Source organism: Panthera pardus, unplaced genomic scaffold, assembly GCF_024362965.1.
Source record: "Panthera pardus isolate Hobbes unplaced genomic scaffold, ASM2436296v1 HiC_scaffold_6, whole genome shotgun sequence".
In the NCBI taxonomy this organism is placed as follows: Eukaryota; Metazoa; Chordata; class Mammalia; order Carnivora; family Felidae; genus Panthera; species Panthera pardus.
In genome coordinates this window covers 110,198,203-110,221,540 of record NW_026526991.1, presented here as the reverse complement: position 1 = coordinate 110,221,540, position 23,338 = coordinate 110,198,203, and the positions used below count along the sequence as shown (strand labels likewise).

Sequence of the window (23,338 nt, the reverse complement as noted above, 5' to 3'; positions counted from 1 at the left end):
GAATTTCAAGCCTTGAATGAATTTAATGACTTGCCCTCAAAAGGTGCAAAGAGAAGCAGAGGCCCAGGAAGTCAATTTTTTTTAAGTTATAAATGTAACATGAAGCCTTTAAAAACCCAAAATGGTATTATATTATATACATAGTAAGAGCAGGAACAAAGGCACAGATGTGAGAGGACACAGTAAAAACAAAACAAATAAACAACAACAACAAAACACCAAGAAACGGAAAAGAAAATATTTAGAAAAAAAACTGGGATTTCTGACTCAGTTCAGAAAACCCTCATTAGAAAAAATTTCCATTGTAATCAGAAATCAGACCCACATACATATGCATATAACTTCTTTTGTTAGTGATTGGATTGTCATTTGCTGGGCAAATTTTCTCCTGAACACACAAGGCTAGTGGGTGAGAAGTGGAATGAAATGGACCTTGGAATTCTCAGTGGAATACTCCATTGAAAGCCCATGTCACTTCTTCCCTTTAGTGATTGAAAAGGTCAAGACTAATCATCAATTTCCTCACCAGGACTGCCTAAATGTTTTCAGAGAATATGTCTATCTTTACAGCTTACAGCAAGATTTTCTGTCTCACACTGTCCTAGACCTTAACAGGTGGTGATTATGGGCAATGCCCCCAACTCCCCCCTGCCCCAACACACTAGAAAATCCTCATATAACTTTTAATTCCCCAAAAACTTCACCAATAGCTTACTGATGACCAGAAGCCTTACTGATAACAGAAATGGTCAATTAACACCTATTTTGTGATATGTATTATACACCGTATTCTTACAATAAAGTAAACTAGAGAAAAGAAAATACTATTAAATAAATCATAAGGAAGAAAAAATACGTTTACAGTACTGCACCATATTTATAAAAGAAAAAAAAAATCCACATATACATGGACCCACGCCATTCAAACCCTCATTCAAGTGTTAACTGAACTTTATGTGTGAAATCATTCTGTTTTGCTAAAAGCTCTGTAAGAAGATTCTAACAATAAAGGGGTGGTTATTTACCGACGGTCACATTGCAAAATACTTCCCCTGTTTGGCATTTACCTTTTCACTATTTCATGGTATGGTTACTGCTATACAAAAGTTACACACACGCGCGCGCACACACACACACACACAAATAAATCTATTTTTCTAATGACATTTTGGTTTTGCCCTGCTTGGACAAACATTCAGTACCCAAAGTTAACAGAGATTTTTCATATATTTTTAATTTATATTCTTGTTTACATATTTTTTAATGATTTTTAATATTGTTTAAGGTTTAATTTCATAACCAACTGGGATTTACTTTGGTGTATGGTGAGAAAAAAAATGTAACTTTTTAAAGTGAATAGCCAATTTTTTAAAACATGAAATAAACCATAGTTTACCACTATTTTGAAATACCACCTTTAACATATACATCAGGTCTGTTTCTATTTTGCTAATGTGTTCAAATGTTCTCTTTGTCTATTCCTGTAACAAATATCATGCTATCTTAAGAATTTTAGCTCTACAGTACATTTTGCCGTCATTATTGCCTATGAAATAGTACAGATCACACTTGTGCCCAGTTGAAATTCTTTAAGATCAATCTGTCCAATTTCCCCTACCCTTTCCACCTACTCCCACCATATTCATACACAAATACCATTGTGATTTTGATTAGTTATCACTGACCAACTGATTTTATGAATAAAAAACTATGACTATAAATTTTCTATCACTCATATTTCTGAATGTGTAATATTTTCAAGGTTGTTTACTGATTTTCCTCCGAGGTCTGACTTGTTAACCATGATTGTGATTATAGAATATTTTCAAATAACATTTTGTTTATTACATTCAAAGTTATCTGTTTATGAGTATGTAAAGAGAAACCAAACCTGTTAACTATGTTATTCAAATTCTTCACACTCTTATTTTTTTTTTTCTACCTAATATGACAGTTTTGAAAAATACACACTAGCATCATCCACTGGAGATATGGTTTTGTTAAATTTTCTTTGTACTTAGAAGAATTTGGGAATGATACGCTTTTATGCCATGTTGTTTGATGTATAAAGGATCATGACTGCTAGAATTTCTACTGGATGTTATGTGTCAATATAAAGCATCCTATCTTTTTACCCCATGCCGTGCAACCACACTAAAAACCATACTTTCAGAGACTGAAAAGGCTGATATGGCAATCCCTACTTTCATTACATTAGCATTGCCTGCTAGAACTCAACTTACTCCTTTATTTCCAGGTCGTATTAAGATTTGTCTCTTTAACAGAATAGAACTAGGTTTGCATTTTAATCTAAGCTGTGAGTGGTTACCTTTATTAAGAGAAATTACTTGTTATAATATGCTACATTAACTTATAATAAGTAAAATACTTGTAATGGCTATAAGTTAATATGACAACTAATATGTTTAGCCTAATTACAGATGTATCACTTTATTTTTTCTGTTTATGATATTTTATTGTGCTTTCAGCCCTCCCTATTTTTTCTGTGCCTGAATCAAGTCTTCTTTTTTATTTATGTTTTTACTTTGTAGCCACTGAAAATATAACATGTCACAACTCATGAAGACTTTTATATGTATGTCAAACTACTACACTTACCAAATTTTGGTCCCTCTTATTGTGAAGGTGAACAGCAAACTATTCTAATGTCTCTCTCTGTTCTAACCCTGTTTACCCAAAGGAAATCATGAAACATTATCCATCTAGGGTATTAACAATAAGTCACCTTAAGATGAGACCAGTTGGGAATTTAATGAACCTATGTAGTAGGTTCACAATAGATTGTGAGTGAGGAAGAGGGAGGGCAAGTAACTTCATATTTAATTAGTCAGAAGTTAGTTCCATTTATCTCTTCAACATCTCTGCATCCTGCAAAAGACAAAGCTCTTACCGTTTCTTTTGGAATCTGCATCTGGCTTGGCTCTGCATTCTAGAAGAATTGAAGAAAAATATAAATACAGACTGACCGAAGCCATCTTCAACACACAGGGACACAAAGCTTGACTCTACAGGAAATTTTGCTGGTTCTTAAATTCCACAAAATATAAGGCGGGTGATTATATTATGGCTGATGTATTACTGTCTTCCAAACTTTCACTGATGTGATTATATTATCTTATATGTATGTGTGTGCGTATGTGTGTGTGTGTGTGTGTGCATATGATACAGTTATATTATCTTGTGTGTGTGTACGTGTGTGTTAAGACATTTTCCTAGATGTAAATTCTGACTCCCTCACTCACAGTATATCATGAATTTATTATTTGGAAGAAAACAAATCTCACCAGACTGCCTCTCTATTCGTGGCACTGTTCTAATTCTGTTTTTTGCATTTCCCAACTACGTCAAAGTTATGAGGTATGTTTTAATTTGATAGCTAGACCAGATAATAACAGTCTGAACCACAAGTATTATATGATAAATACTACACCGGTTATAAATGTGATGCTTTTCATACATTATAGAGTTGCTTTAATTGGATAGATATTTAAAAGGTTGATTTATTAAAAAAAAAAAAAAAGGCACATATTGATAAAAGTATTTTGTTTTAGACACAGAATTTAAACACAGACACCCCAAACAGAGGAAAAGAGTTTTGTTAACTGGATTCAAAGATCATTTTAAATGCAATCCCCCACTTTAAGTTTTTCAGAATTATATTCTTTGAAATCTTAAAAAGCAGCTGCAACATGAATAATAGACTGACGGCCTACTGGCTCACTCCTTAATGAAAAGCTCACAAGCAATAAATTAAATAACCAAGAGAAAAAAAAAATAAGCAGCAGAAGGGGAAAACAGAAGCCTGGAAGATCAAAATTGGACAAGAAGAACCTGAATAACCTTAAGCTGGCTGCCTGTTGGCACTAAGTCTGAGAAGGGCCCGCTGAAGAGTGGTGTTTGGGCTTTGGCAATCTGATGATGCTAACTATTACACAGGCTAAGATGTACCGAGGAAGAATTAAAGCTTCAGCAAATCACAGCTAAAGCCTAGTATTTTTTTTTAAGTGCTCATTTACAATTTAATAGAGACATCTCCAGATTTAGGATCAGGTGGCATTTTAAGCACAAAATTGGATAACAGTGGGGGGAAAATGGAAAACTGAATTTAAATTCAGAAATAATGCATTCAACATTTTAAAATAGAAATAAAGACATTTTTATAATTTTCAAAATCTACTTAAAACACAAGTGTTCAGTTTTCAGCCCTATCACAATCTGAAATTCCATGAAATCACAGTAAATTTGGGTAACCTGGGGATGTAGTATTCCTACACTGAAATATATCTGGCTTATGATAAAAAGAAAATTTTAATAACCACAACACATCCATACTTGAAATATCAGCATAAGAGACTTAAGGCTCTTATGCCATAAGAGACGGGGCAAATTTGGGAACTGGGCCCCCTTAAACCTTGACACTCCAGTAGATACAGATTAATTGTTACAGACAGCCTAAGAACTAACTGAAAGAGATGTCAAATGTTCTAATATGGCCCAACTCAAATCTGTTTTGAAATATTTAAAATACCACTTGTCCCAGAAATAAAACAATTTTCTTACCACATCAAAAGATAAAAGTGATTCCTCCAATTATGTTGTTTTTACACAATAAATGAAACCTGGCACTTTTTGCAGAAAAACATTCAAACTATGTCAGTTTAGTATACATATTTCATTCACACCAATACTATGTAAATACCTCTTGAATGTAGACATATTGATACACATATAAAAAATGAAATAAATACCAAACAAATGCCTTTTTGTTTCTGTGTCATTCCAAATAAGGTCTATATTAGTAATTGATGGTCATGGGACTCAGTGCCACTCAGGACTCCTTACTTTCAACAATAATACTTTAAGGTACTCTTTTCATACAACAGTAAGCAAGAAGCTTTATTTGGTTTAGCTAAATGCATTATGAAATCTGAAATATGAAAATTTGTCATATGTAGTGGAGAAGATGGCACGTTTTCAACACCAGCCTTTGAAGTGACAGTTATGAAATAATCAACATCTCTGTATTCAATCAGTCCATCTGAAAGCGTTCAGTAATAAACATGTGCTGTCCTAGAAAATATCCATGTAATTTGATTTTTAAAGACCCCTACATTCAAAATTTTGAATATCTATTTCCGAAACTAAAAAGAATATAAGAAAAAAATGCTTATATTCAGTTAAGGCTGAAAGATATATAAAACATATACACTACTTGGAAAATGTCTTAGTAAACATGGGCCATCAGGTGGCTAGCCCAGATCCCTGGCTCATGTTCATCAGAAATCATTCATCTGCTCTAAATTTACACACCAGTTCCCTTGGGTGGAAGGCATCTTCTTGGCGAAAGACCAGAAGGCTCACGGTCCCTTCCATCTTGGTGCTTCTCAACAGGGAAACAACTTCCTCTTGGGACTTGCCTGCTAAATCAACTCCATTTACCTAAAACAAATAAAAAGTTTTCAGCTGCAATCCTATGCAAACGTAAGACAGAAGAAAAGACACACATCGTAGAACCAATCATGTCTACGATGGAGCACAATTCATTTCATGGTAAATTCTTCCATGATCTGCTAGCCACCAGGCTGTTGTGGTTAACAAAGAAATATAGACTAGGCATCTAGAAGTGAGCCAGGAAGCAGTAAATCTTTTAGTGCTCTTTAATAAACCAAAAGCCACAGCTACCAGAGCACTAACAAGTAACAAGCAATAAACAAACACTATATCCAAATTATCATGTTAACACAAAACTTACTGGCTTTGAACTGAGATATCTTGATGGCCTTGTGTATCATAGATTTTCTTATAAGAAAATAACAAGGTTATAGGGGATAGTAAAACCACACTAAAATTTTTTGGTATAACTTTCAATGAAATTTTACTGAAAACTATAAAGATAACTTTTTATCCCTAAAAGGCAAGCATTAAGGAAGAATGCAGAATGATAATAATATTTTTGAAGGGGTAGCAATAGTTTGAGGTAGCAATACCTCAATATTTTTCAATGGTTTAAGAGAATTCTACCAAAACAAAGAGATTTAAAATAGCCAATTCCTGAGGAATCTCATCATTTTGATCTTTAAGAAGTATAACATTATCAGATAGCACTATACACTTAAAAGAAATAAAAGTGAAAATTTCTTTTAAAAACTATTCAGTATTCACTTTAGACAAAAATAAAATTTTGTCAAAGGCAACAAAGTATATTATTTAAATTGTAATATCAAAATATCCTTGTAGTTAAAATATGTTTTGGAACCTTTCCCTCTCCACCAAACACAATCTACCACCACTCAATGTATACTAGTAAGTGAATGCGTGAAAGATTTAAGAATAATAGGTTTAAAGAAAGGAAAAATTTCCAGGTAATAAAAAAATTACTGATTTGATACTATTTTTTTTAAGATATGCGTTCCAATTTCCAGATGCTCAGAAAAACTGCTCAAAAGATTGTTGATATTGTATAGCTACAAGTACAAATCGTGGAAAGTTAGGCTTAAAATGTTTGAATATGCAGTTTCAAAGAAAGCTGACAGCTACAGAAAATAAAACCTAACTCTAAAGAAATACAGGTTGGAGGTTCTTCCCAATGTTCAAAAATAGAAATACTGCCTTTGTGATGTGTTGAGAGTAAAGCAATTATGTGAGGAAAGAAAGCAAGCAAGAAAGCAAGAAAGCAAGCAGGAAAGCAAAGGAAGGGAAGGAAGGGAAGGAAGGAGGGAAGGGAAGGGAAGGGAAGGGAAGGGAAGGGAAGGGAAGGGAAGGGAAGGGAAGGGAAGGGAAGGGAAGGGAAGGGAAGAAGGAAGGAAGGAAGGAAAGGAAGGGAGGAAGGAAGGAAGGAAGGAAGGAAGGGAGGGAGGGAGGGAGGGAGGGAGGGAGGGAGGAAGGAAGGAAGGAAGGAAGGAAGGAAGGAAGGAAGGAAGGAAGGAAGGAAAGGAAAGGAAAGGAAAGGAAAGGAAAGGAAAGGAAAGGAAAGGAAAGGAAAGGAAAGGAAGGGAGGGAGGGAGGGAGGGAGGGAGGAAGGAAGGAAGGAAGGAAGGAAGGAAGGAAGGAAGGAAGGAAGGAAAGGAAAGGAAAGGAAAGGAAAGGAAAGGAAAGGAAAGGAAAGGAAAGGAAAGGAAGGAAGGAAGTGGGGCTGGTGCAGGACACACATTTTTGACACTCAGAGGCAAAGATGACTAGATTCAAGTCCTGTGTGAGCTTCCTACTACTTAAAAAAAAAGCTACAAATGCAAATTTGGACTAATACTACTCAGTTTACACCCCAAGGACAAGTGGTCCTTTCTGGAAACACTCTAAATATAATTCATACTCAGACTTTTCCTTTTATTTAGATTGTATCAGTGCCCCTTTAAAAAATGGTGTCACATGAACAATACGACCAGGAAAGAAGTAAGATTTAAGAAATCTAGGCCCAAAATGTGGACATAGAAAAATCTGAAAGGCAATCCTTTGCTCAATTACTTTTCAACAAACCTCAACCTGCAGAATTCAAAACTACATATGAAGTTATGAGTAAAGAAGAAAAGGTAATGCAATAAAAATGTCCTCTTAACATTAGTGTTTGAATACTAGTTAAAATTAGGAAACACAATATATGCTGCTAAGAATACAGACTATGTTCTTGGAAGAAAACACTAAGAAAAATGACTAGTAAGATTTTTTCAATCTTTCTTCCTTTTATTTCTATATATACAAATGATCACACACGCAGAAATTTCTATATATACAAATGATCACACACGCAGAAATTTCTAAACATATGTTTACGTATGTCTAAGATGGTCTCAAAGACCGATGAACCGAAACTCCTGAGGTACAGAAAAGGAAATTCTGAAAAACTATTTTCTTTCTGACATTTGATTTTTATGTCTCAATTCATTCTCCATGCTGCCATTTCAAAATTTCCTCTCATCAAGACACACTGTTTTCATTTATTACATTTGTCTGTGTTCTGATTACAAACTAGATATCATTTCTATATTACCAGACATAAATTTAAAGCCATCTAGAAATATAACCTAACAGACACTGTACTTACATAATGACAAATGTTATCTCATAAACCAAATGCCTGAGTAACTAAAAATTTATGAGCAAATTCAATGAAACGATATTTCTCATCAAATAACATAGAAAAAAGTAGAAGTAAAGCAGAAATTCACTGTTTTATGATGTGTACTTCTGTTAAAATATATAATTTATTTTCATATTTATGAAAATGTGACAAATGAACTGACCCTTATAAATGGAACTTTTTAACACTCACAGCACTTTTGACTTTTAGAAGTCACTCACCTCTATAAGTCTATCTCCTGCCTTGAGTCTGCCGTCCTGGATGGCGGCCCCCCTGGGGAGGATGTTTTTCACATAAATTGGAGCTGAGCCACCTATTGTTACATCTCGGGAAGTGATGCTGAATCCCAAACCTTCTGTACCTAAACATATAACAACAACAAAAGAAGTAAATAAAATGAGATACCTTGAATTTCACAGGTGTATGGCACATAAAGGATTTGTTATTTTCTACCTAAACTTGACATTTTGTAGTGTTCACAGGGGCCTACATTGCTTTTAATACCATAAAGATTTTAATAGCTTTTTCAAAGTAGACTAAATTATGGAAGCTTTAAATGGTTTATACTTCAAAATTCTTTAATCTAAGAAGAAATGTGAATCTAGTCCAAGACAAATGAAAGGTAATATACAAATACTACAGCTAAACATTTTAAACTGGCCTGAATGTTTCGTGTGAAATAAATTTAACTCTCCATGTGGGAAAAAATTCTGACACAATCCAAGTACCCCCAAAATCAATCATTATTGTGCAATACTGGTATCCAGATTTAAAGGGTAGGAGATGAAGCAAGGAAAGAGAAAATGATCAAGAGATGGAAAAGAAATAGGGAAAAGAGAAGTTTTACTAGATACAGATATCAGAACCTCCCAAAACTGTAATTACAACAATTTACTGACAGGACCTAGATTTGTTCACCTAAATCTCACCCTACATACTCTCGATCAATTAATCAGTAAAATTTTTAAAATAAAATACAAAGGCAAATTATCCAGTGAAGACCCCATCTCTGATCATAGCTAGCAAGTCTACGGATTATCATATTATGTTTAAAAGTACTGAGGGGTGCCTGATGGCTCAGTCAGTTGCGTGTCTGACTTCGGCTCAAGTCATGCTCTCACGGCTCTTGAGTTCGAGCTCTGCACTGGGCTCTGTGCTTACAGTTCAGAGCCTGGAGACTGCTTCAGATTCTGTGTCTCTCTTTCTGCCCCTCCCCAGCTCATGCTTTGTCTCTCTCAAAAATAAATGAACATTAAAAAAATAAAATAAAATAAAATAAAATAAAATAAAATAAAATAAAACAGTACTGAAATTAACAAGGCCTTTATAAATTGCTGCAACATTCCGTAGAGTTTAAATTCTGGGTTCCTCAAGCAGCTGTCTTGATAGGCACTCATAAGGGCAATGCAGTGCAGAAAAAGGATTAGAGTTACTAGAATCAACAGAAAACAAGCCAAAATGAGCCAAGAAAAAAATGTAAAGACTACAACAAATTTCTAATGAATCACACAATTTTTATAACACTTCTAATAATGATTAATTTCTACCTGAGCTTATTAAATGTTTTATTAATGTTTATTCATTTTTTTGAGAGCAAGCAAGCAAGCGAGTTGGGGAGGAGCAGAGAGGGAGGGAGACACAGAATCCAAAGCAGGCTCCAGTCTCTGAGCTGTCAGCACAGAGCCTGATGTGGGACTCGAACTCATTAACCGCAAGATCATGACCTGAGCCGAAGTCAGACACTTAACCGACTAAGCCACCCAGGTGCCCCTTTAATTTTTTTTTTTAATGTTTATTCATTTTTTTGTTTGAGAGATAGAGAGCAAACAGGGGAGGGGCAGAGAGAGAGGGAGACATAGAATCCAAAGCAGGCTCCAGGCTCCAAGCTGTTAGCACAGAGCCTGATGAAGGGCTCGAACCAACAAACCGTGAGATCATGACCTGAGCCAAAGTCAGATGCGTAACTGAGCCACCCAGGCACCAAAACCAGAACTTTTTAAAGTTAGTCTGGGAGCACCGGGTGGCTTAGTCAGTTAAGTGCCCAACTCTTGATTTTAGCTCAGGTCATGATCTCATGATTCCTGAGATGGAGCCTCACATTGGGCTTTTCCCTGACAGTGTGGATCCTGCTTGGAATTGTCTCTCTCTCCCTGCCCCTTTCCTACTTGCACTTGCTGGCACACAGTCTCTCTCTGTCTCAAAATAAATAAGGGAATATATTAAAACATTAAAAAATAAAAAGTTACTTTTTAGGATATTGGTTTCCATTTCAGTCAAAATGGTACTAGGAGAAATACTGCTCATGTGGGAAGAATAAAGAGCTACATAAAGGTGAATAATCTGCAGAAGAATACACTAACTTGGTGCAACACTCAATACGGAACCATAAGCAAGAGTATAAATCTGTAAGTAAATGATTTGAGTTAGTAACTGTGAATGAAAACGTGGCTTAAAGAAGAAACAAAGCTGAAATGAAGGGAAAGAATTACATTCTGTTGTTATACCTGTAACAAAACCTACCCTACATGTTTTCAAGTTCTTATAAAACATTCATTTACATCAAGTCTGAAGTCACTTTAACAATGTGCCTGGACTGTTAATTTTTGAGTCTTACGTGCTGAAGACTTGAATGGCATCTTGTCTATATGAAATTTTCCTAATTATTCTTCTGGGATGTTTCCATATGTCTCTGGCTTTCATGAAACTCTAATGACTTGCAATAACATTTATTAAGAAAGAATTCTAAATTATTCTCCTTTTGCAATATTAATTTGTATGAACTACAAAGACTGACTGTTACATGAACCTCAATACTATTAAAATATCAGCAATAACCCCTAAATCTGTAAGCTAAAAGTCCAGGCAATGACCTTTAAAAGAAAGATAAATAGATATCAATTTTCATTTAGCAAAGCCAACAAAACATTTTGCACTGACTGAAACAGATTACTGACCTTCTCCTCTGACTTTATTAAAAAGCTAATTTCTACAAAAGAGCAGGGTACTTGAGAATGGCAAAATGGCAATAAATATTAAGAAATCATAATTACGGAAGCAAGTACATAAAGGGCTATCCTATTTTGTCATGTTATATGACAGGGTTCCTAAATTATGCCAAAGAATCATTAAAATGAAGGCCTGTCTTTTTAGTAAATAGAATTGAACTCAGTTTATGAAGAACTATCATTCAAAGCATGTCAGTTCACCTTGAACTGAGTTTAAAATTTAACACCAACACACCCTAAGTTTTTGATGGACTTCATCAAAAATGTTAAATGTAACAATCCTAATTGGTAAAAATCTTAGCAGCTGGCTACAATGAAAGCATGTTCAATTCTCATACAATCATTATTTTTAAAATATGTATTCAGCACTAATGGAAGAGAATCAGCTTTCTTCACTCTCATTTATCATAAACATAATTTATTTTTCAAATAAAATTATTTCTAACTATTGACAGAATACACAGTTGGTTTCAGCCTTTTGTCATACATTCTCACAGTAAATTAAAATGAAGATAGAGCCATGAGGCTCTATATCATTTAGAATCCTCAAAGTCAGAAAAACATTTCAAAGAAAACCATTGTTTCCATTTTTCTAATCTTGATGATTGAGTGCAGTCTTTCTCCATTAGCTGTGTCAATGTAATCATATCTTTTTAAATGCTATTAAAATAAAACTGTTAATTTTTGTGTTCAAAGGAATGCTTTTTTTAGTGGCAAATAAAATTTAACTTTATCTAAAAGTTCATATTGTTTCATAAGTTGTTAATATACAATTGTGTGAAAAACCGTAATTAACTAAACGAATATGCCTGTCAGTGTACAAGGGCAATGGTATTTATAAACTGATATCTTTATGACAAGAGCCAAGTAAAATATTTTCCCTTTGTTGAGAGATCCCAGGCAGAATTTTATCTTTTATACAATTCCATTTGTGTTTCTTAACCTGTTTTTGCTTAAAAAACAGGGCCTGTCATTTGAGTAGAGGAAAAGTAAGACAGGATCTGATATTTATCTCATTCAGGAATTAACAAAGCTAAACGGGGTTTATGCTGATATAACTCTGCATTTGTAAGAGGTTTCAAAGTGGAGTAAAGCTGTCAATTCCTGATCATGTCAACCAGGTATCTGGAGCTTAAAAGTCAGTAACCAGAAATAAGGAGTTTGTGGTTCACATAAAGTTCAATGAAAGAATATGATTAGAAAGGAAACAGGATCTCAGAGTTTACAACCTTGTAAACCCTGCTCCAAATGGAAAGAAGAATGGTCTAAATGTCAGGATATGGAAAATGTTCTAGTAAGAATCTGCTGCCAACAGCCATGTGACTTAAGGAAATCACTCAATATCTCTTGGATTCATTTCCATCCGACTGTAGGAGTTGGTTGAGCTCACAAAAAGAGAAATATTCTTTATGACATCATTTTGAAAGACATGATTTAAAAATACATCAAAATGTCCAGCTAAAACGAATGATTAACAGCAAAAGTGTACCTTGGTGCCTCGAGGGGACAGTGTTTGGAAATCAGAAAATCAAGCCTACTAGTCAGCTCTGAGTGTTTGAGAAGAACAAAATGGAAAAGCATGCTTCCTATATAAAAAGATGCATAGACTATGGAAGGGATACTTAAATAAATAGATGTAAGATGTATGTAATAAAGAGTTGGCAAGGCTCATTAAAATTTCCCTTGTCACCCTAAGAAAGGGAAGTAGTTCAATATTCTGGAAAAGTAGGAGACAAGGAGCCAATGGAACTACCTGCTTGGTGAACCTACTTTCTACCACGAACCACTACAGCTCCAAACCAATCAATCACTTGCCCTTGCCAAAATGATCGGGTTGAAATGGAGGAGCTCTAAAGTCTTCTTTGAGAGCTGTATCTGAATATCGAGGGGGGTCATCTAAACAGTCAATTCCTCATTATTGTTTTGGGTTTAATAGTAATATCCTGAAAGCAATTTCCTCTGTTACCAAAAAGTTTTACTGCTACCTTCTTCACACAAGCTTACTTTTAAGACTTTATTCTCTGAACTTTGTATGTTTATTCTGAAATAGCAAAATGAACCTGAACAGCACAAGAAATACAATTTTAAATATTTTTAAGTCATTATATCAGTTCTTTCACAGAATAATGGGTTGATTTTTAAAATAAATTCCATAAAACAAAACAAGGAGGTTCATACCTTTCTTCAGCTGGATGTTAAGCCTCTTGCCTATTTTTTTGGTGTTGTAACCACTGCTTACATTGGTACTAAATACATTGTGGGTTGCCGGAGCTGGAGCTGAGGGCGGTTTTCCGGAGGGGTGTGTGCTCTGAGGTAGTAGTCTGGGATGAGGGTCTATCTGCTCGGGCGGGTGGTTCAGTCGGGGTGTTCTCTGCAGGGCCTGAAGGCCTGCACTGTTCGCACTCCTGTTCTCGATATACTGGCTGTCCGGACTAAAGCGGCTTGAATAGTAATTGTTCTTCTCACTTTGGGATAGTTGTTCATACTGCTCTTTATTTGCTGCAGGAACCACATGGAACCAAATGATGGGGGTACGCATGGCTTGGCGAAACATATGTTGTGCTCTGGGTTTGAGAAAGAATGGAAAATTAGCAAAAGGAGACTGGCAGACAAGGAGATATTATGAGCTTAATTAAGTACACTAATTAAGCAACAAGAACTGATAGACTTCGTTGAAACTGAAAAACAAAATTCTAATATCCCATTTATCAATCAAGTTTGTAAGCTCTGATAAAAGAAGAGCTGTTTCTCCAAATATAAATTTCTCATTCTCAAACTAAAAATGACACAACTGTCTACAACTGCAGATAAAGTACTATAATCTCAATCACAACTCATTAAATAAAAATTTTAAGCACAACAGAGGTGCTATGCTTGCGATAGGAATAGAAATTAAATACAATGTTGTCTCTACGATGTTATCCAATACATTTAAAAAATAAATCACAGGGGATGACTTGAGTTTTTGAAGAAATGAATATACTTATAAATATACTTAGAAAACTATAGAGAGCAACTATCCATTATCAGCAAAATTAATTCAAGTCTGTGTATGCAAAGATCTCAAGAACATCGATGTGACTCAAAATATGAAAAGTTTTGGTCCCAGTGCAGTTCTGTCACCAGCCTGAGAAACTGCTCCAACTCTCACTGGTTCCCGACTCAGAACATACACCACATCCTTATGATTTCTGCTCACTCCTGCCTTGTTTTTTATAAGAACTGGACAACTGTCATCTTTTTAATTGAACGAGGACTTGAATCAGGATAAAGAAAATCTGAGTGGACCACACTGTGCTCACAGGAGCTCTCTCCGCTTATCCATACGCAGAGTCACGATGTGCAACAAAGTTGGAAATGTGAGTTAAAGGATAATAAAAACCAGCACACTGGCAAATTTTCCAAAAGGTGAGGAAGTAGCAAAATTGTGAAGTCAAAATTGGACCCACATTATTTTAAGAAGCACTCTATCAGTCAGAGGGCATTTTGAAATATAGTCTAATAGTAGGAATTACCTGGAGTTTGATTAAATTTTTAAAAGCTAGATAACGGCAGAAAATACTTCTCTCCAGGATAAGGACAGAGGCACAGACGTGGCTAGACGCGTTTCAATGCGCTACACTGTTTCGTGCCGAAAGCACGAAAGAACAGAACAGCCGGCATACACTTACTGTTCAAATCTTCTATTTCGAAGGTCGCCATCATTAATCCTGACAATGCAATCATTCTCATGAAAAAGGTTTTCTTGTTCAGCTTTACCACCTTTCTCCAATCGTTTTACTAATAACCCCAGAGTTCTGGAACATTAAGAATGCAAATCATTACACATGTAATATTTCTACCATGCACAATGCCCTACTGCTTTAATGCTGGTACTATATTTACAAAGACTTCCTGATAAAGGAGTGCATTAAATCGTTATTAATACATTTGAAAATAACACCACACAAAAAGCACAACGGTATAAATGATGTGTAGAAATGGATCCTTTCAATAAACGTAAGAAATTGTTTCCGGCTTGTCAGGATTATGTTTCTGAAACAAACCGTGTACTTCTCTCCACGCTTAGAAATGCTTCAAACAGAGCTCACCTGATGGTTCAGTGGATATCGCAGTGTGGAACATAGATGAGCGTGTATTTGTGAATAGCTTTGGCTATTTCGGTTTTCTGTTTGAAGCCAGCCGGTACACTGCGGATGGCAAAGCCCATCTATCTCTCTATGAAAGCGCAGGTAACGAAGAAAGGTGAACCTCACCACATTGTGCATTTGTGAAGAAAAATAGGAAAGTTTCTGTTCTTGGCATCTGAATCTGATAGTTCCTAATATTCTGAATTTCAAAATCTTGTTAGGTCTCCCAAATGCAACTAATTTGTTGCCACTATTTCCATTTGAAAACAAATAGGAGAAAGCCAGTGGCAGCGCAAATAACATCAGTCACCTCTTAACATGGGCTCAAATGGCAGGTTGAAAGAAAAGCCTGAATGAACTTAAAAGTTCTCCAAAGAGACCAATAGGGAGATAAAAAAGCAAAAATTATTAGTGTCACTTGGTCTAGAGCACTAATTTCTTGACTGACGGGAAGGACAGTCTAGATACCCTGGGACAAGAGGCAAACATTATATGGCAGAGTACAAGGAACATGAATCTTCACCTACTTCTGGTGCTGTGACTGACTTGATAGTTCACATAAATTATATATGATAATCATGTTAAAATTTTTATGAATCTTTGGCCTGTCCAAAGCTTGGGTCTTCTTTCATAATCCTAATATTTAGAGATAATATCCACAGAGATACTAGAATTTAGAATCCTGCCAAAATTAAAGTTGAAGACACCACAGTTTTTAATAGCCTATATATATTCTATTGGAATATATTCTATTGGAAGATATAGATCTTTTTGCTGTGTCCTACACAAGCTTTCCAGGAAAAAAGCCAAATAGATACCTTCCTCTTTTAAATGTTTACAGTAATTGTTGCTTGTTCTGTGGCCATTTATCTCTCTCCCCTACAATTGTTACTTATATATATACCCTATCTATCCTTACTGGTGCATTGTAAGCTACTGGAAGATAGACAAGATGCGATTCATTCAGCAAGGCACACTCAAGCACCTAGCTGGTAGCAAGCTCATTAATGAAGGAAAACTGAATGAGTTCAGCTGAGACAAACAAGTCTCATGTTTCTAACAAACTTTTTGCACAATAGAATACAATCAAAGGGAAATTTAGATTCAGATTCTTTTTTTTCACGAAAATGTCATTTACACCAAATATATGATTGAACTGAAATAAATTGACTTAAAAACAAAAGTCCTTTTTCACTTGTTACTTTGCAGCTTAAACTTGTTTTTCATGAATATTTATTGAATCATACTTTAACTTCATTTTAATTTTTATTATTAAGTATATTACAGCATGTTTTACTATGGTCAAGTCTACTAACATGCAAAAATAATCAGAGGAGATAATATTTAAATTGTATTTTTCTTAATTTTTTTTAATGTTTATTTATTTCTGAAAGAAAGAGAGAAAGAGACAGAGCATGAGCAGGAGAGGGGCAGTGAGAGAGGGAGGCACTTCGAATCTGAAGCAGGCTCCAGGCTCTGAACTGTCAGCACAGAGCCTGATGGGAGGCTCGAACTCACGAACCAGAGTAGGATGCTTAACTGACTAAGCTACCCAGGTAACCCCAGAAGAGATAATATTTAAATTGCCTTTTGTAATTTTAACATTTGATGATTAGTACCTACTAGTGTAAGAGTCTAAAAAAATCTTAGTGACTGATAAAAACATTATTACACAGGTAATTTTTGGTTACTTACTACCATATACTGGAATTAAACAAATACAAAAATTCTCTCAGCCCAAAGGTGAGAACAAAGTACACTGACATAGCCGTACAAGCACTTAACTGTCTGAGTCCTATATGGAAGGAAGAGATTCCACAATATTCCACCAATAATTAGGTTATGTTAAAATGTCATCATGCCCATGATCTGTCTCCCCATACTTCCCTATTGTCTTAGTGTGTTTCTACGTGCAATTGACTAAGGCGTTCCGTGCAATTGATTGAGGTATTCTATGACAATACATTATTATTATTAAGATGTATCTATCATTCTGTTGAATGAGAGAAAATAATTTGAGAAATCAAATTAAATCAGTTATTGATAGTATGAGAAGTAGAAAACATTTTGGCCACTTTACCATCAAAGCAACCATGTAAAAGGACAGCTTGAAGGAAAAGATGACTCAGCCACCACAGCCAATCATAACATAACCAGATATGTGGTGCCACACCTGTTGCTAAATCTCTCTATAGACCAAGAAAGCTATTCCACAGTGCATGCATTCAGTGTGCAGTAAGAGTATGCCCTACCAAGCGTCACTCCAGTTAGTTAATTAGTTTTTAATCGGTGAAATCATGAATGATTTTTCAATATGGTTACAATACTCCTGCAATCAAAAGTGACTAATAATTATTAGGTTCTTATGTACCCTGAAATATGTTATATATTCTAAATAGCCCACATATTTTTAAAGAAATATATCTATACACATATATAGATTATGTTTAATGAAAATTGTTCAGCAGTTAACTATTATTGATGATTTGTTTAAATTTACAAATTTACCCCAGATAGATCCTTTCAGTATTTATGACAGTTTAAAATAACACAACTTGGAAATCTGTAATTTAATTCTACAAGTGGCATCACTATTTTTCACAATAGGTCTATGGATTTGTATTCATCTAAATAATCATTTTTCTTTTATAATCTACTTCCCCCGCCCCCAGCCGGGAATCACTCTAGAATAATAATTCAAAGTAAAAAAGCATGACATGCTTCATTTATTGAATGGCTTGTCTTTCTAAGTCCGCATATACAGCCTAATTCATCAGTAATCCTAATATACAGTACAAAATGTTATAAATCATAAATAAATACACCATCACATTTACATGGAATATAAACAGAAGTTTATTAAAAGAGGCTTTTACAATCCAGTTATTAAAATAGCCACAAAAATCTCAGAATCCTTTTTCTGGGCCTTTTTCTGGGATTAGGATACTGATGAGGGCGGGGGCGTGGTGGGGGGAGAGGATGAATTTCACCCTGAGTAACACAGCAAGTGATCAGGGAATCAATGGAACAGACTGAATTAAGGAGAAGTTAGTAGCCTGCTGATTTCTAAGTACTTGACCACACTATTAGAATCATTCTCTCCAAAAGAATGGATTAATTTAAAAGTAAAGTGGTACAATCTGCAAAATTATCTCATTTGCTTCACTAGGTGAAAATGATTACAAAAGGAATGGGAATGATCAAAAAAAAAAAAAAAAAAACTTCACAAGAAAATTGAACTGATACCATAACAGCAAGACTGAGAATGAAAAGTACCCTCTGAAGGGAAATCATGGGTAAGTGATAACACTTTCATGTTCCTGAAACACATGAGAGCAAGCACGGAGATTTCCATACCTCCCACTTTCAACTTAAAGCCATCTCAAACTGTATAATTAAAAACACATGTTAGGTATATATTTTGCAAATTCAACCAGCAGCCAGTATTTGTTCTGAAGTGATGAAGAACTGACTGCCTATGGTGTTGTGGTTCCTTTAACACTTTTTAGAGAAAATACTCGAAGCTAACGAAATTCCGAACATTTTGGTATGTCAGTGTGCTAGGACAGAGAATAGTTCTTCTTCTAGGAAGTCAGTACCAGAATTCCTTATTGGGGACAACTATTTTCCAGAAGTCACCTTGCACAAGAAAAAAACAAACAAACATACATTTATATATGAAGAAGAAGAGGGAAGAGAGGCAGCCAGGTGAGCTCTACTTGGAGGGATCAGCCCAGGAGCAGAATTGCCTAGGAGGGTTGTGCTGACAGACACGGAAGAAGAGACATGGTGGATGGATGAATGTGGCAGGCAGACTTATGAAGGCGTGTCTGTAGGGTTTAGGGGGACAGAAGCAGAGACTCCTGCACCTCGTGTGCAAATCTAATGTAAACCCTACTTGGCACATATGCTTTCTGAGCACATAGATTTTTTTTTCCTGATAAATCTGAAACATCTCCAGGCCTACCCCCTTTTCCACTGTTTCCTATATATATATTTTTTTTTAATTTGGGGGAAAAAACACTATGTCCACTATGTACGAAACTCACTACTGAATAACTTCCCTCCAATAAAAATATGCAAATACACAACTATTTCTTTAAGCCTATCCTCATGGCTCTTGAGCAATGTTTCTTACCATAAAGGGGGGGCAAAGAAGAGTAAGAAAGCAAAGCCACTGAAATGCAGCATGATTTGGGATGTATAATTAGAAATTTAACTGCTTAGATTATATTAAGGATTGCACCACTACATTTTCACAAGGTTCATTAGTCTAATTATGCACTTAATTAAAACAAACTCAGTCATACATGTTAACATTTTCAATTCTAAGTATAAATTACAACCAATGATAAAACTGAAAATAAGTAACAAAGGTTTTATTGACATCTAAATTGGCTAAGCAAGTCTGAGTTTTGCTTTGATAATGTAAACTCCCACAACTGCCACCCAGTTGTATGGACATGATCATAATTCATCTTAACAAAAGCTGACACAGTATAAACACCACAACCATAGTGAAGGCAGAGTGGGAGTATGCAGAATGGGATTCCATCAATAAGACCCTCTCAGCTCACTGAACACTAAACATGAGGGGCCAGAAATTATCTACATTTGAGCCCTGAGAACCACAGCCATCTTCATAGCAGATACAAACAGAAGAAAGTTCAGAAAAGTTCCAAGTTAAAAAAAAAAAAATCTTTGCTTTTTAAATCTTTAATAGGTAAATAAAAATAGAGAAGTCTTTCAAGCTTAGGGCAGAAATGACAAGCATCACACTTCTACATTTAAAGAAGCAAGATTTATTGAAATGTAAACTATACTTTTCTACCTAAAACAAAGGTATTATTGTAATCCTTTATTAGAACAAATAAGCCTACAGCTAAGAAAGCACAATTAAAAACTTTCAGATAAAAGCTACAGATTCAGTTCATGAAGTTACATTGTGTTTTCTCAGAAGTAATGAAAATTGAATACTCAAAGTTCAAGAGCATATTTCTCCTTTGAAAAGTGATAATTTCAAAATTCTACAATGATCTGAAATACACACACCTCGCATAAAGCTTTCCTGACCTGAACTAGGTTCCATGAAATTCAAATTGGCTCTATTTCTTCATTAACATATATACACCCAATGAACTAAACTAGTATGTACAGTTGACCTATGAACAACGTGGAGTTAAGGGTGCTGATCCGCAGCACAGTAAAAAATTTGCACATAAATTTGACTTTCCAAACGCGTAACTACTAATAGCCTACTACTGACCAAAGCCTTGCTGATAACGTAAGTCAATTAGCACATATTTTGCATGTTATATGTATTGTATACTATATTCTTAAAGTAAGCTAGAGAAAAGAGAATGTTAACAAGAAAATCATAAGAAAGACAAAAACATTTACATACTGCACTGTACTTATAGGGGAAACAAATCCATGCATAAATGGACCTGCACAGTTCAAACCTGTGTTGCTCAAGGGTCAACTGTTTTGCAAATCTTGAATATATGACAGCAGTAATTCTCATCTTGGATTCAAAACAGAAGAAAAAAATGATCATTTTCTACTATTTCATACACTAATCAGCACCTATCTAAACAAACAGAATAATCAGCAATATGGAGGAAATTCTAACGCACATGACAGGAAGATCAAAGGAAGATAAAATATCATTTTTATTAGCTGTCACTGCCAAGTACTCTGCTAAATATACTTTACATATATGGTGTAATTTGCATATATTTTCCTATTAAAGCCATACAAAGTCACTGGAGTGTCCATCCCTCAGATGTAAAGACTGACGCTAAACAAAGCTAACTTGCTCCCTTGCTAAAAGACAGAGCTGAATTCTGTCCCAGTATCTCTGGCCTTAAAAGTTGAACAGTTCCGAACAACTCCTCTGCCAAAAACATAAAGATAACATGTGGTCAAGTTAGTCACTGATTGACAGAAAGGTAACACAGCATTTCTAACCAGAAATTCTGAAAAAGAAACAAACTTCTTGTTTTTGATGTATTATAAAGCAAAAAGTCCAGGGGAAAAAGTCATGAAGGAAAACTTTAATGCAGTAATTGAAAGGATAGTATAGACCCTTCAGCTGATACTGTAAATATTAAATTGAAGATAAATGGTTGAAAAAAATTCATCTATAAAAAGTGAGTGATTAATAAGGCAATGCTAGCAGGAGCCATTTGCAGAAAGCTAGAAACATACAGAGACACACACACACACAGACACACATACTCTTCCTCCTTCCCTCCCTGTCTTACCAAGGAAGGGCTGCTTTTCCAAAACTAGATTTTTCCTTTAAGTCTCAGGATTGACAATCAAATAAACGAAGAAGAGTCCTGTGAGTACTTATTACTAATTGGAAGATGTTAAATGAGTTTGTTTTTTTAAATTTGCTGCCTTCTGGGAATTCCTGAGAATTAGGGGTATGTGTTGGTAGTTAATAACATAGAGTTACAATAGAAAGACTTTCTTATCTACCAGTAAGTGGCAATGAAATTTTGGGCTCTTGTCTCCCTCTCCAAATATTATGAATAAGAAACAGAGGAGAAGGAATTTTAGATATGAAAAATATTAGAATCGAAACTCCATCATGGGGCACCTGGGTGGCTCAGTAGGATAAAAGTCTGACTCTTGGTTTCAGTTCAAGTATCATGAGTTTGAGGCCCCACATCAGGGTCTGAGCTGACAGCACTGAGCCTGCTTCGGATTCTCTCTCTCCCTCTCTCTCTGCCCCTATCCCGCTTCTGTGAGTGCACTCGCACATGCTCTCTCTCTCTCTCAAAATAAATAAATAAACTTAAAGAAAGAAAGAAAGAAAGAAAAAGAAAGAAAGAAAGAAAGAAAGAACAAGAAAGAAAGAAAGAAAGAAAGAAAGAAAGAAAATGAAAGAAAGAAAGAAAGAGAAAAAGAAAGAGAAAGAGAAAGAGAAAGAGAAAGAGAAAGAAAGAGAAAGAAAAAGAAAAAAAGAAAGAGAAACTCCATGATGGCGGGCATTTTTATCAAATTATGGCCCACAAGCCAACATTAAGACTAAGCCTGCCACCTGTTTTTGTAAATGCAGCTTTAGTGGAACATAGCCACACTCATTTAGTTATACATTGCCTATGGTTGCTTTCATGCTACAATGACAGAATCGAATGCTTGCAGTGGAAACTCAGGTGACCCACAATGCAAAAACATTGAATATCTGACCCTGTAAAGGTTTTGCCAAGCCTTGATCTTCCCTCCACCTAGAAACAAGAACACTGCCTGGTAGATACCAGATCTTTAAAAAAAAAAAAAAAAAAAAAAAGGCGTGGGGGGCCGGGGGAGAATCCAACAACTTCCTTGACAAAACAAGCACAACCATATAACTACTATTTGCAAAAGAAAAGGTACTGTGATAGAACACTCCAAAGACCACTGGCTTAATAATAACCAAGAATGTATATAAATGGGAAATGTCCATTACAGAAAAGACCCAGAAAAACAGACTGCATTTTATCAAAAACAATATGCTTTGCCACACTTGTTTCCACAAGGGAAATGTTGTAGAATTTCCACTCTAAGTTAGACTGTAGAGTCCAAGTAAAAGAATAATTTTTTTTTAAATACAATCCTATTTCTTAAAAACTTTTAACAATGTCTCCATTATTTTTAGTGAATGAAGTCTCATAGGTCACTCATAAAGTGCTTTCAAACAATCCCTCCAGTGCTATCTTATAATACATTCTGTTTCAAATCCTTTACTCGTTAGTTCTTACCAAATCGTGCACATGTGTATGTAGCATCTTCCTTTCATATATTCTCTCCTTGGGAAAGAATATCTTTCCAGAATGTCACTAGAATAACTCCTATATTTTCTTCAAAGAACCTAGCAAGCTCCATTGCTTCACTGAAGGTTGACGACAGCATTCAATATTTCCATACTTCTGCTAAATCCCTATGGAACTTGTGCATATAGTTCTTTTGAAAATGTAGCATGGATTTTTTAATATACACATTTTTCAGTTGGAATTTTAAGTCCCTTGAAACCAAATTTAAATCTTATAATTTCATAAACCCAACTTCTACAGTATATAATTTTTTTATCTTGCTTCTTAAATACCTAGCATTATCAG

At 35.1% G+C, this 23,338-nt stretch overlaps 1 protein-coding gene across 17 annotated transcripts in view; it reads right to left on the bottom strand.

Moving 5' to 3' along the window:
* Positions 1–23,338, bottom strand: part of PARD3 (par-3 family cell polarity regulator) — a 663,835-nt gene that overhangs the window by 255,055 nt on the left and 385,442 nt on the right. For 11 of the 17 annotated variants that reach the window (XM_019465161.2, XM_019465165.2, XM_053895761.1 and 8 more), the window contains 5 exons: positions 14,772–14,897; positions 13,279–13,664; positions 8,317–8,456; positions 5,332–5,460; positions 2,912–2,950 (listed from right to left, as the gene is read on the bottom strand). In XM_019465161.2, coding sequence (XP_019320706.1) covers positions 2,912–2,950; positions 5,332–5,460; positions 8,317–8,456; positions 13,279–13,664; positions 14,772–14,897 — 820 coding nt within the window. The remainder of the gene's footprint in view (positions 1–2,911; positions 2,951–5,331; positions 5,461–8,316; positions 8,457–13,278; positions 13,665–14,771; positions 14,898–23,338) is intronic. The other 6 variants (XM_053895760.1, XM_019465163.2, XM_053895765.1 and 3 more) reach the window with 1 other exon arrangement.